The 15,081-nt window shown below is 38.3% G+C and overlaps 1 protein-coding gene across 1 annotated transcript in view; it reads left to right on the forward strand.

Moving 5' to 3' along the window:
* Positions 1-3,500, forward strand: part of LOC149257888 (CDP-diacylglycerol--glycerol-3-phosphate 3-phosphatidyltransferase 2-like) — a 116,323-nt gene extending 112,823 nt beyond the window's left edge. The window contains exons 5-7 of the mRNA XM_089414558.1: positions 2,747-2,803; positions 2,926-3,011; positions 3,157-3,500. Coding sequence (XP_089270684.1) covers positions 2,747-2,803; positions 2,926-3,011; positions 3,157-3,277 — 264 coding nt within the window. The 3' untranslated portion in view covers positions 3,278-3,500. The remainder of the gene's footprint in view (positions 1-2,746; positions 2,804-2,925; positions 3,012-3,156) is intronic.
* The last annotated feature ends 11,581 nt before the right edge of the window (positions 3,501-15,081 follow it).

Genomic DNA, 15,081 nt, shown 5'->3' on the forward strand with positions numbered 1-15,081 from the left:
GACATCCTGCGTTGTAAATCATCATTCAATAATTAATAAAATATATATTTCTATCTGTACATAAATGAGCTTATTTTCTCCATCTAACCACCTGCAAATCCATCAAACTGAATCTCCACAAATGCCTTTCAAGTTAGGCATCCTCTTCTTTGAGAATGTGTCATTATTAATCACTCGTGTCCATATCAAACATATTTGCATTTATAACATGAAATGCACCCTTCTGGCCTTCAGCCTGGTCATTATTATACTTAATCACCCTAAGGCTGTCTGAATCCTTGACAACTTCTTGATGAACAACAATTTTACTTTTGCAGTGTCCAATTTCACCTCTTTATTCACCTTATTGTTAGCTCTCATTGTGCCAAATATTTTACCGATGTTCCACGGGGACGTGTCCCCCAGGGTCGGGTGCGCGCACCCCTTGCACCCCACGCACCCGGGACATAGGGACGTCTGGGGAAACGTTTCCCCACGTCCCCCTTTTGGGGAGACGCGGGGAGACGCAGGGGGGGACATGTCCCCAGTGTGGGGGACGCGACTCCCCAAAAGGGAGATGCCCAGGCGTCCCCCGTCAATATGGGCTATGCGTCCCCCATTAAATTTGCTTGTAAACAATGATTTATGACAAGGAAAACCTAGTATTTGACCATATTTCCCTACTAATGCTATGCAATTCATGGTAATGTTAAATTCTTAAATTTTTACTTAAATTTTTAACATTACCATGAAATGACTCAGGATGTTTGAGAGTGGTTCCGACCTCATTGGATTTCATATGGAGAAAATAGAATTTTAGATCTCACTCAGAATCCAGCAGACTTAACAGTTTTTCAGGAATTTAGGATTCGATGGATTGCAATGTTTCCATTGCATTTTGTCATGTACAAGGGTATGGAATTTGTATTTAATCAAGAGCACCAAGCCCTCTTTGTACTTTAGAGTGACTTTTAGACCCATCACTCCACTGTTTTTGAGTTTTAGTTATATCAATTTACTATTCCATTATTCAGAGTTCAGTATCTATTATAGTCTATTTTGCTTAGTACCAAGTAGATTCTAGAATGATGAATGATGAATTCTAATTTTAAATCAATTTAGAATCTAGAATTATGAATGATGAATTTAATTCTTAAATCAATGTAGATTTTAGAATGGTGAATAATGAATAATGAATATGGATTGGAGTATTTCATTATTGAATCTCGTGGTCTATGGATGAATCATGTATGTATTAGTAAGGATGATGAGTATGGATCAATGTATTTCATTATTTAATTCAATTATGTATGTATCATTGTATTTATGCTTTCATTATTGAATATGAATTTGAAATATATATATATATATATATATATATATATTAAAAAGGAAAAAAAGTATATACCCGACGTCCCCCCTAAATTTCCCTAAAATTTGAGGGTACTCCCACACGTCCCCCTTGTGCATCTCCCTGCACCTGCGTCTCCCCGTCCCGGAGTCTTGGTGGAACATTGTATTTTACTTCCTCAAAGGCATACTAAGATGCTTTGCTTTATCAACAAAATCTTAAACCATCTGATTATCTGACTTCCATGGGCCACTTTTAGCATTATTTGTAAACAATCAGCCCCCAAAGCAACCAGCCTATTGTTCTTCAAGTTTTTACATAACTGGACAGTGGAGACCCTGCACTAAGGCCATGACCTCTGCTTGATTGTTGTGGTTCTTCTCCCGTCATTTACTTATACTACTACTCTATTATGAGCATTTCCCAGATTCACTTTGGCACCTCTATCAAGATGAAATGAAGTCCACCCCTTGGGGATTAAGTAGCAACTAGCAACTACCTTCGTAGGAGGATCACTCAGCAATTACAATTTTTCAAGAATAATAGTGACCTTTCTCTCCATGTCATCCGAGCATTTTTCTGTTATTCTTTTGTTATAAATTATAATATTCTCAAGGGTTTTCTCCTTTTTAAGAGTTGTGTTGCAGTCATAGTGTGACTTGAATATTTAAAAGACAAGGATTTTTTCTTTTGTTTTTGTTGTTTTCGGAAAATGCATCTTATATTCTATCATTGAACAATAAGTACATCAATAATTATACCTCATGTTGCTGAATTGAGACTGCACAAGTTGCCCCTCTGCATAGGCTAGAAGAGCTTGCGTGCGAGCTCTGACTCCAATCTCGAAATAATCTACATTTTTAAATGTCAATCCAAGCTGAAGTCTTTATAGTCAATTCTGATTTAAAAGAGGCGTCTTCTCCCAAATACAATGCAGGCTTGTCAAAGCTTGCACAACATTGCCTTTTCTATAAAAGGGATATGGCTGCCAATTAAATATGTCCCAAACACTTCTACCTTTTTGCAGGACCATCTACTTGTCCTTGTAAAGGAAAATATGTTGTATTTGATTGTAATGCTTATGCACTCAAGAAATTATTTATTGATTTGCATGAAGAACATTTGGAACACACCATGGGGTACCTGGTTTTTAAAACATGTATGCTTGCAATATCAAGCTATTGTAAAGTATGTCAGCCTCTCTGAAGCATGGCTAGTCTATTTTTATTTGGTTATAATTGCTTTTGTTATACTGAGTGGATACATACAAGAAAGTATAGTGTTTTGACTCTTAGCAGTTTCTATTATTGTGACTTTGCCAACATTGTAGTTATCTCACTGTTTAATTTCTGCTTTTGAGTATTTGTATTTGATGCAGTGGACAAGTTCAACATTTGATTTGGCCTGTTTTTGTAGATAACAATGTCAGCAGTCCGAGAGTGGGCTGCTTCTCAGGGTGCTGATTTACGTGAGGTCTTATTCTTCCCATTATCCCAATAATGTGCAAATTTTATTGCATTAATGTGAATTTGCAGATATCTGTATATGCAAAGGCTTTACTGCATAACTGAAATTTGAATTGTTGACATCTGCAGGCTGTTGCAGTAAACAACCTAGGAAAGTGGAAAACTGCTTCCCAAATGGTAGCCCTAACAATTCTATTGGCAACAAGGGATAGTAGGTCAGTTTTAAATACTGAGTTCATTTTCTAAATGCTATGCAATTTGCAGATTGATTGGCATTTTGTGCTTACCTAAATGTTTGCCATCTCTCTTTCTGAGATAGATATGGCCATGTTCTCTCTAATAGATGCTGTCTGTATCCAGTCAGAATGGAGCTGCTGGTTTAGCTGCTTGTGGTGTCACAACACTTTATGTTGCTGCTGGTCTTGGAATTTGGTCATTGGCGGTATACATGAAAGGAATCTGGAGAATATTGCTCAGATAAAATTCGTTTATATACGGTTGATTATTTATCTGATTCAAGAAATGGCCTTTGTTTTGTATCTGTTTGTTTCAGATGAAATTTTTAGTGTCTTTTTCAAGGGAAATGAAGGGCACGTAGGTTCATATTTTATACTGGTTGCTTATTTTCAGCAAGTAGTAATGGTCATGTGGTTTGACATATGTATTAATTACCAAAATCGGCAGTAATGAAAGGTTTTGTAGTATATCTGATTCACTGAAAGTTAAAGGTTCGTCCACCTTCCAAATTTTTGCGATTCTTCTCAGTTTCAGTGGTAGTTTTTATGTTTAATCAACATATGCAATTATGAATTAAATATATGTAAACATGAAAGGTGAGCATAAATCACACCGTACAAGCACATTAGCTATGTCCATGGGGCATGTACTTCCCACAAAGTCTCAATACAATTCCACTCTAATGAAACCTTCCATAATATTATTGAAGTTTCATTTTGGATGCTAGCAAGCATTCAAAATTTGTTTCTTCCTTGTAGCCACATATATCACTATAGAGACCTTGACAAATATAGAGAAAATGGAGTGTTGTTTCACAACTAATAAACACGATGCTTGGAATTGTGTCGGAGGAAGTTTGCTCCAGATTTGTGATCACTGATTTAGTTACCTTGTTTTTTGGTCTTCATGTTTGCATGTTGAGATATCAATGACTGGATTCCATCCTGCAAAGCAAGGTCTTAATAGGACATTGGGTGCAGTCTTTCATTTGCATCGCGGAAGTTTTGTTTGGAATGAATCTAAGCTGGTTCAATATTACAATATAGGTTTTTCATTTCTGACAATTCATGTCTATGGCATCAATTTCACAAATATCTTGTACACATTAGGGTATTATTTTTCAAATTTTAAATCTTGTGCATTTAGTATCAAATGCAACCATTCCACTACATAGCAGAGTACACATTTATAACAATACGGTTGTTGGATAAAATAGGCAGGATACTTTCAGAATTAAACTAGATTTGGAATCTGGTTCTTTTGAGGTGTTCCAACTGGGTCAAGCTAGTTTAAATTTCTTATCCCCAAAGCATTCCCAAAGCATTGCAAGTAAACAAGTAGCACACTCTTTTGGTGAACTACTCTGATGGGCATATATATGTAGGCACCTCAATCTAATGTTCTTGGGGTTACCAGTTTTCTAGTTGTAGTTACTAGCAAGGTCAATCACCCACTTCTAGTTTTACTTGTGAGGATTTTAGAAGATCAAACACCAGGCCAAAACAATTTCTGAAGATAAAATAAGATATGACAATGTATTAATGTCCAACGAATGGCCACAATAAATAGGTCCATGGGTCTCAAAACGTACATCTAGTGCAAATGCAAAGTGGGAATGTGAACACAACTCTCTTTACCTATCAAAAGCAAAGGAAAATCTAAATATATATATATATATATATATATATATATATATATGAAATAAGTCCTACTCAAACTAGAGGTCAATGTAGAGAAAGGGGAGAGAGAAAAGAGTCTTCTTAGTTGAGTCATCAATGACGGTGAAGGGGTTGAGGGGGCCTGGTTGTTTGATTTGAAGGAGCATTGGAGTGAGGAGTTAGAAGCTTTGAAAGGTTAATTAACTACTCAATCAAACATGGAGAATAGTACTCTATATGGGAAGAGTTAGTGTTTGGGGCCTCTTAGAGTTGATTTTCTCACTGGAATGGCAGTGTTTATGATCAATCTATCAACGCATTGAGGGGAAGGGGATCAAGAGGGACTCAAGGTCTCACTGGTTTGGTTTTTGAAGTAGTGATGGCATTTTCTTGCCATTTGTTGTATCTATTGCACAAGATGAGGATGAAAGAGGTGATTCTATGATTGTATCTTGTTAGAAGGTCTACATAGGAACTACAATAGCTCTGAAAAACTCCATTATGAAAAGAGCTATGCATCTTTAGTTTGGATGACATAATAATGTGGAGAAAGAGCCCTTGAACCTTGTTAAAGATCGTAATACCTCCCTTCGATCCCGTAATAGATAGGGCACCTAAAAATGAGATGCTTCTTTGACATGATCTCTTGTAAGTGGCATAATTAGCAAGTCTATTGGGCTATGTGCTATGCTGATTAGTCTCAACTTGATGTTGATGAGAGGTTGCATAGAACCAACCAAGGGTGATTATGAGGCTGTGCATCGAGTGTCTTTGGGTATATGGAGCTTTGACATGAAGGTTGTCTCTCGACCATAGAAATTGCTAAAGAGGAAAAAGCTATATTGGGGTTAAGACTCTCAAGGGGTGCAATCCAAGTGACTTGGATGTATTGTCTATGGATATCCTCTCTAACAACTTGGTTTAGGCTCGGTTTAGATGGAGGGAGGGGACCTTGAATGTTTAAAGAGTATATGAAAACGGGGAGTCAACTAGGTGAAATGGGCACTTATCGAAGTAATCAAGAAATCTCCAAAACAAGTGACATGCCCTTCTAGTGACTTTTGGCGGTAGTGACCTTATATAAATAAGGGCTAGGTAGGGGCATTGATCCTTATTGGCAGTGGAGTCTCCTATAGTTTAGACTTTGTAGAGGAAAGTTACAAGTCTAAAAATGGCCTTGAGATGCAAATAATAGGCCCCAAACTTTTCTTTGATGATAGACCGAGGAGCTATTAGTTTAGAGTGTTGATGTATTATGGGAGTCCCCCATGCCTTAGAGCCGCAAGGGATGACTATTATGATGATTTTTTCCAAGTGGTGCATCTTAGACAAGATGTCTTGTAAGTGATCAAAAGCACTATTTCTTGAAGGGAAAGGAAGCCATAATTGTTGTTACCTTGATGCTGGAAAGAATGTCCTAGATTGAACCAAGGCCTTGGGAATTTAACTCCTAAGTGTAGATCATGGTGATCTTAATCTCTTTCCTTAGAGTTGGAAGTGGTTGTTAGATTTGGGACACGAGATAGATGTTGGATTATACAAGGTAAGAACTGACCAACAATAAACTGATGTTGAAGAGAAGCTCATACTTTGCCATAGTCGTCTCAAGGGACAAGAAATGGTGAAGGAATGGAACCAACTAATGAAGGCCAGGGAAAAGGGGCTAAATTTTGCAAGTGGGCCAATTTTCGATGCTTTTCTCAAAAAGAAAAAAGATTCCCCAATGCCCCTTTTATCTAAAAATGATTTGACCAAATTTCATAGAATACAACTATTTTACCATAAAAATTGTCAAAAATTTATAGAGATTTGAAATCGTTAGAAATATGAATATTTTCATGAAAATATCGCCAAATATTTTATAGTTTACATGATAGGGATTGGTAAGAATTGCTAAGGTTTCCACATTGTGTGATAAATTTCCATTCTTAAAATTTTCCTTAGTGAAAGCGAGAGGTGCAAGGCTTAGCATGCTCTTAGTCAAAGTGGACAGTAGTACTTAAGGTGATAAAATGTGGTGGTTGGGGGAAGGGGAGGGATGTGGGGTGTGGAGGGAGAAGGTAATGGGAGTATGGTTGACAAGAGGGAGGATCAAAAGGTGCTTGATACAAGGGAATGCCTTTTGGTTGGACAAGACATAATCAACCACTTTAGCTCCTTCATTGTGGGGAAAGTGCATGATACAATGAGAATTTGGGTATTATATGGGACCATTTAGGGGCACTAGGTCATGAGGTCCCCCAAATTATAGAAAGTGTCACTTTTAAGCTACAAGGGGTTTTAAACCATCATTTAAAATTGTATGATGACCGATGGTGTCCATGTAAGCCTTGAAAACGATAGGTATCCTAGGATTTGTCTTGAATTGGTACTTGTGAGTTGAAATCCCCTAAGAGGACAATGCCACCCAAAGTGGAGTAATGATAAACATTTGAGTATTGGTCAAGGAAGCAACCTCATTGGAATAAATGTGGAAATGTGAAATTTGAGGATGTTGGAGGGAAGTAACAAACCACAATGACAATGTCCCACGAAGGAGCACTTCCTCAGACTCAAATCCACAATAATTCAATGTGCTTGTTAGAGGTGAACATTGAAACTTTGTCTTGAAGGGAGTCACATATAAGACATATGAAACGTGATGAGTTCCTTGATCTCACCAAAATGATGAGTTCCTTGTCTAGGAGATAGAAGGTGGTTTTCACTTGGGGATCATGTGGGTCTCAGTAAGAAAAGAAAAAGAGATCTTGGGATGTGAATACATTGTAGAACATGCATAGAGAAAACCATATTGAGCCGATGCAATTCCAACAAGAAATGGAGATAGTGGACAACCCTAGCTTGCCCTAATAAGGGTCTCATTTAGATGGCCAAGGATGAAACCAACAAGGGGGAAGTCTTGAATCATTGCTTAAAGATCACAAATGATGACCCATTTTCCCTTCTTCATGGTTGCCATACGTTGCTCTTAGGAATGTTTGAGATCACCATATCGAGATCTTGTACGGTCACCATTTAGAAAAACCTTGGGTGGTAGGGGGGTGTTGATCTTTTTTCCCATCAAGAAAAATGTCAACTCTGTGTTTAAAGAGGTGCTTCTCCTCTTTCCAACACACTCAAATTTCTAATATATATGTATTTCAAGAAATAGTATGCATCCAAATCACAACTCCGTGTTTAAAGAGGTGCTTCTCCTCTTTCCAACACACTCAAATTTCTAATATATATGTATCTCAAGAAATAGTATGCATCCAAGTCATATGCTTGTGTAGACCAAGCATGGTAACTAGAAAATATAACAATTAAAAATATATAAAAGATTTAATCAAACATGTCCATAACATTCATCATTTACAAGCTATAAGCATATTTGAAGCAAGACAATAGATAGAAACAAAAGAGTAATTGTCCAGATATTTAGAGAGCTATAGGATAATTTCATTCATGGAAATCATAGAGGGCATAAGAAAACATTCACAAGATTCTTATTGTTTTAAATAAGTCCTTGATTGATAATTGAATAATTTTCCTAAAAGGGAGCTCTTTGCGAGGGTTAAAAAATATTTTTACAATTTTAATGTCTTGGAAAAGTCAAGTGCGTAAAACACTCTTCAAAACCACGATATTTAAAGTTGTAAAAGTAAATGCATTCGTCTTGTAAGGGACTTGAGATTGGGCTTCTGTTGATCAATAAATATTTAGGATACTTGAAAGAAAGAAAGCGCCGCAGTCATGGATTGGCTTAAATGATGTGAAGAAACAATCAAGAAAGTTAGATGATCAAAAACTGGGAAGAAAGAAGAGAAATGCTTCAAAGGATATTGCTACTCACAAAAATGATGTGGAAGGACCTTTCTTTGGTGTTGAAGAAGATGCTCCATTATATGGCTTGAAGGATGTTGTTATCTTAATTGTTTAACAATTATTGCATATTAACATTGCGTTGCATTGATTTCTTTAGCCATTCTTCAATATACTCTTTCATTGGAGGGACTGTTATGCTTTGCTTGGCACGTAAGTTGAAGATCTCCTCCTCAACCCTTTGGGCATCTTCTTGCAATTCTGTGGTTGTCACTGACAAATCTTCATCATAGTTTACAAATGTAACTAACCACTTTTTAATCTCTTATTTCGGGAAACCGGCTAGATTGTCAAATTGGACACCCATTTTAGTCTTGATGATATCTAGCTCTTCATGTAAAATATATTTAGAGATGAGCATAGAGTCTCTAATCATGCAGGGACCCTTGAGGTCGTTAACTTGAATGACCTTGAGAAAGGCCTCACTCCTTTTAGTGTTCATATTTTCACAAGCAATGATAGCCTCTGCTAGTATCTTAATTATAGTAGACCAATCAACGTTTATTTGCTTTAATATTTTAGGTCATAGGAGGCTTTCTTGTGCCCTTTGTAATCTGATAAGTCGACTGATCTTATTCACAAAGGTTGATAATTTGTTATCATTACATTTTCCAGATCTTTTTTAAGATAATAGGAAAATGAACGAATTATTTGCGCTGAAGTCCTCAAATGCAGAGCGATCTTCCATAGTTCTTCAACGGTTTCCATTTTCTTATTAATGTTAGTTATAATGTAGGATCTTATTCCTGTGAGTAAGCATGCCACTTTCTTCATTTAATGGGGCGTGTCGGGTGTGTTTTTTGTAAACTTAGGAGCTTTGATAGCTAAGGGGGTCATGAACAAGGGTGTTAGATTAAGAGCCTCTTCAAGCTCATTTATTCTCCTTTTTAATCTAATATTTTTGGCTCCCCATTCTCTAATAGAGTGGGCTAGAGATTCACCAATGTTCAGGTATAACTTCAAGAGTCTAGTTTGATCTGGGTTAGATCATTATATTGTTTGTCATCCATCTCGATGCTTTCCGAGTGGAAAAATCGGGGGAATAAGTTCACATGACCATTTTTAATGGCGGGACTTAGTTTGGCAATTTGGGGTCTGAAACCTTCTGAGAGCATTTTTGAGCCACCAAACGATGTTTTTTAGAATCACATCAATTGTTAGTCCATATGCAAAAGTTATGCCACTCAGAAGTTGACATTTTTGTTTTCACCACCATAATTCGAGAGATGCCACGTCAGCCCTCATTATTCATGGAAAAGGGGTTAGCCATGTGATTACGATGAAGAAGACTCTAGAAGAGTCCATATTGTAACTCTAATTAAGAGTTGAGATAGTTAAACCTAACCACTAGTAGGTTATTACGCTGTGTCATAACTAGGCCAATAAGAGGAAAAGGGGTTCCATTTTTTCGAGTGCATTTGTTCTATAGATGAGAAAAAATTGCATAGGGATAGGAGATAGAGCACACGTAGAGGATTTGTGCACTGTAGTAGCCCACATGCCATAAACTATACTTCTTTGTATTCATAGCCATTTTCTATTCAGAAAAAGAGAAAAGAGCAGCCTCACCATTGTTGAAGAATCTAGGGCAAAGTAGTGTAGTGTGATTCTTCGTTACTTGATAACAATTTGTGGAGTATTTTTATTTTTCTTGTTAGCTTATGCTTCTTCCTTTTCTTATTAGTGCATATGTGTGTACTTCATCAAACTGCTATCAAAACATAAAAACAAGAAGGTAAGATGTTGGCTCTCTGCCAGGGCCAAAACCTCTCTACTCTTGAGAGGAAAACCCTTTAGTGAATTTCTCTTATTGAAGGTTCTATTGATCAATGCCAAACCCTAGACCCCTGACAAGTAGATCCTCCAAGCACAAGTCAAGTCTTCACTCCTTTCTGCACCATATGCTCCGACAACTCCGACACTTCTTCAGGCACTTCTTCCTCCTTCCTTTGGCACTTCGTTCTTCATTCAACTTGTTATTAACCTTGTTGTTCTTGCTCTAGAGAAGATACTATTGATGAGACTCTTCTTCTTATGATGGTTCCTTTCTTCTATCCACAAATCAACTAACTTGGATGATAGTAATGTAGGGTTGTTATGAATGCATAAAGGTATCTGATTCTCGCACGTGTGACTGTTTTTTACCCTAGAAAATTGTCCCTTCAACTTCGGTCTTGTCCCTTCTTCCTTTGTTTGTGAAGGCTTCTCCTTCGCTCTCACAGGGAGGCCTTGTAGACCTCAACTTTTAACCCAAACAGAGATAATGATTGAACTGAAGTATTACTGCTGTTGTAGCCGTAGATAGACCTTCTTCCTTCGAATGTGTGGCTGTATATGACCCTAAGAACAACCTTCCAATCTTCGATTTTGTCTTCCCTTCCTTGCTGCACTAGAGGCTCCCTTACCTTCTTTCATGGCTTGTCTTATTCACTTATTTCAGAGCTTGCATTGTGTTCTTTATGAGGGAGTGGACAACCTCTATATTATAGAGGACTGTCCCTCCTCTAGGTTGACATGTAGGCCAACAAGTTCACTATTTTGTAGGCCGACTGGAAGAGTAGATTTCAGATAGTTTCATGGTGGTGCAACATGCTTGAAGGAGCTTCTTGATGGTGCCATGATGATGCCTTAGCTTAGGAGGAGACTTGACTTTGCTTGGAGGTATTCTCTTGATTTTAATACATATTTAAACAAGGTGTAACATGCTTTTAAGGTATTCAACCTTTTTCTTTTGACTCTTTGACTCTCCTATAACACTTAAAATAATGCTAAACCTATTTCAATGAGCAAGACACTCATTGACATATATTATAAAAATAATATTTATTTTCTTGAATAAATACAAATATCAAAAGTACATTGATGAAGATCGAACCTAGTTAGATTTCCTTCAACACTCCCTCTTAACTAGGGAGGTATTCATAAAACATTACAAGGTGTTTGGCTATTATAAATCTTGAAGAATTCACATAAGAGAAACCAGATTTGCCATCCATTTGTTATAGCATCATATTCATCAACATTGTCATAGTGCAAGGCCTTGACTAACAACTCTATCTCTTTACGAGACCACGAGCTACAACGCTGGCGAGCCCAATGATTTATAGACACCTTCATCATTGTCTATCAAGGTACATACCCACCTGGGTGTTCACCGAGTATGACCTTTTAGGACTATTCTTATCTTGGGTTCCCAACCCTCAAAGAATATCGGTCCTCTTGCCTACCCTTGTCTTGGATGCCCTACACATCCTTAAAGAGTACAGGATGCCAGATGATTACATAATCCTCCCATTCTTTCTTCTCGAATGAAGACAAGAATGTTGTGTCTAACTTGTGTCCACATTTCCATTCATGGCCTTCATCTAGACTTACGACTGTTAGTCATGGTCTAGTGCATGACCCAAGAAATGGAAAACACTGTTGTCATTCCTTTGTAATCATGGGTGATCCAAAACTCCCTCTTAATTAGGGACCTGTTAGCCTTGTTGGCAAATGGCCCAAAATGGATCCAAATATGCTCCAAAACACCCCCGAAGTCTTATCCATTTGCTTAAGGATCATGCCACAAATCAAAACCTGCGCAGGAGAAGAGCCCTTGGAAGGGCAGAAAAACACTATCGGGAGGCTAAAACACATGAAAAACAGTGAAAAACCATGTATTGAAGGCATACACAGTCCAACGCACAACCATCCGATATGGCCGATCAACGACCCAGAGCTAAGCGAAAAATCGCGATCGGTCAGCATAGAGGACTTAATGTTGGGCGGAAGACACCCTCGATCAACGATCTTCGATGATCGGATCGGCGGGTCGCAACCGGCAGAGGAAATTGGCGGAGTAAGCGCGCAGAGCGATGGTGATCAACGATGCAATGTGGACTGTCGATCAAGCGTGCAGATCGACGACCCACATCACGTCGCAAGATCGCTATTGGGGATTGCAAGGAGTGCTAACTATGGAAAGACCTCTGGCTTGGGTGATACGCGATTGCGATCAGATCGCATCGCTATGTCGCATCAGAGAAACATTACGGAGTGAGGCCGTTATACAGGCATGTGTGTGACCCGATGAACCAGACCCGACGATATTAGACATGATATTTCATAAGATTTCACGTCCGCAGGAAAGGCCATTTTTAATGTATTTTGTGTATTTTCGTTATATAACAAAATACAAAGGGGCAGAGACGATGTGATAAAACCTGGACGCAAAGGGCTTCAGAATTGAAATATATAATATTTCAGGTTCGCCAAAACCATTGTTTAATGTATTTCCTGTGTTTTTTACGTATTTCAAAATACAAAGGGAACACAAGGATAGGCCATGTGCGACTTGCGATAGTGACCCAGAGGGCAGACCCGATAGGTGAATAGGCCATATCTGAGGACTTTTGAAGTCCGAAATGTTGAGAGCTTGGCGGGATTTCTCACAGTTGCAACGTTTTCTGTTTAAAACAGAAAACAATCATTGTTCACATTTAAAAGGATAACAGAGGCCCGAAGACCCATTCTATCACAAAACAAAGGTCGGGAAATAATTGCCGGGAGACAGAGGCCGGAAAGTGATCATGGAGCATCACAGCATGATGCATCACGAAACGGAAATATCATGGAGCAGACAACGCAGCTCATCCAAACCAACAAACAATCGTGGAGCACACAACGCAGCTCAGCCAAAAACAATAGAATCAATTGTGGAGCATTGCTTGCACGAGCGAGCTCCCAGACAGTGCAACAAACTAACTGAATGCAGTTACTCTTCTGTCAGAAGAAGAAACCTCCGAGCCCACGCTTGACTAGTCAGGGCATCAAACAGTTAAAAAGACAAAGGGATAGATTAAGACCTCTCGAGCCTTAAAAGGCTCGAGAGAATTGTAAACACACCTATAAATATTTGTAAGATCAGAGTAACAAGGGTTCAACTTTTGGAGACTGTTGATGCTCTGCTCCTTGCAGCTTCTCATCTTCATTCCAGTAAGACAAGATTCTTTTGCTGTTACATGTTCAATACCCATTTCTCTTCTGTTCTAAACTTGCACTTGGATAGTCTATTTATGATTTCTTCTGTGTCTAATGCCAGATAACTGTCATCTTATCTCTGCATTGATAAATTGGATTTGCAATTGAATAGGTTATTCATGTTTTCTTCTGTGTCTAATGCCAGATAACTGTCATCTTATCTCTGCGTTGACAAATTAGATTTGCAGGCTTCTTTTACTGCCTGTAGCTAGCCATTCATATATGTTTATGTATGCATCTGCCGGTGCAGTCAATGTTCTCCATCTATCCATTGAATCTATAAACTATTGACCATTAGTGGTCTAAAGCCTTGTCAAGCTGAGGGTGTTCATGCATGTCTAGAGTGAAAACAGATTTGAAACGATTATCTGGCTTGATCCAAACCATCATGCATTCCAATAGTTCAGAGAACACTATTGAAGATTATATGTTACCAGGCATCTCCGAGCTACAACCTAGGAGAGTTTCCTGGAGTGATAACATAATCGGCGCCGTTGCCGGGGAGAGGAAACTGAAGCTCAGCTTCCCTGGGAGACGACACGGATCCAGCTTTGATGATAGACAAAGTCTGGGCACTTTTTTGGTTGTAATCATCTATCTGGCGACTCTACTGGAGGCTGAACCTTTTTGGCAACTCCACTTCATAGTTCTGGCTCAGTTTGTGAGGCATACTCGGAGAAATGCTTAGAAGTCACACGCTGACATAGTACTTGACCTTGAAAAAATCATCAAAGAAAGAAAGGCATTGTAGAAAGGAGCATCAGATTCAGGTAAACCTAAACAATATTCTATATCTCTTCAAGAAAGGCCTGTAATAGAACAAATACATGTTGAGAGTATAGCTTCTAATACTAGCAGCGAAGAAAAAATATTAGAGATTAATATAGCTCCTTACTCTTTAGGTTCTCCTTTTGTTGTAAGCCCAAAGGAAACCTCACCTCCTATCCATCATACTCCTTTAGACCTATCAATCACTCCTCAGCCCTCTGTCATTCAGACTGCCAGTACTCTTATAGCCACCCCAACTATGGCAGGTCCACAAGCACCCACCAAAATGGAAAGAATCATAGCTGCTAGGTATGGACCTTTAGCACTGCCCACTCCTTTGAATGCCATGCCTACTGAAGAATATCATAAGTATATGCCTAAGTTCACTGGGACTGAAGGTGTTACAACAGAGGAACATATTGAATCATTCTATAGCTATGCTGATAACCTGGACATTAATGAAGATGATGTTTGGATGAGATTCTTTGTCCAAAGCCTAGATGGAGAGGCTACAAAATGGTTCAAAGAACTAACCCCAAGATCTATAACAGATATTGAGGCTTTAGATGTTGCATTCCTAAAGCATTGGGGGGATAGGAAGGATTTCCTTTACTACCATACTGAGTTTGGGAACTTAAAGAGGGAAAATGGTGAGTTGTTGTTTGATTTCAATAAGAGATTTAACCGCATGTACAACAAAATACCAGCTGAAGTAAAACCCACAACTACCTCTGTTAAA

Source organism: Pinus tabuliformis, chromosome 6 (assembly GCF_031772625.1).
Source record: "Pinus tabuliformis cultivar Carrire ecotype Pingquan chromosome 6, CPIR1, whole genome shotgun sequence".
In the NCBI taxonomy this organism is placed as follows: Eukaryota; Viridiplantae; Streptophyta; class Pinopsida; order Pinales; family Pinaceae; genus Pinus; species Pinus tabuliformis.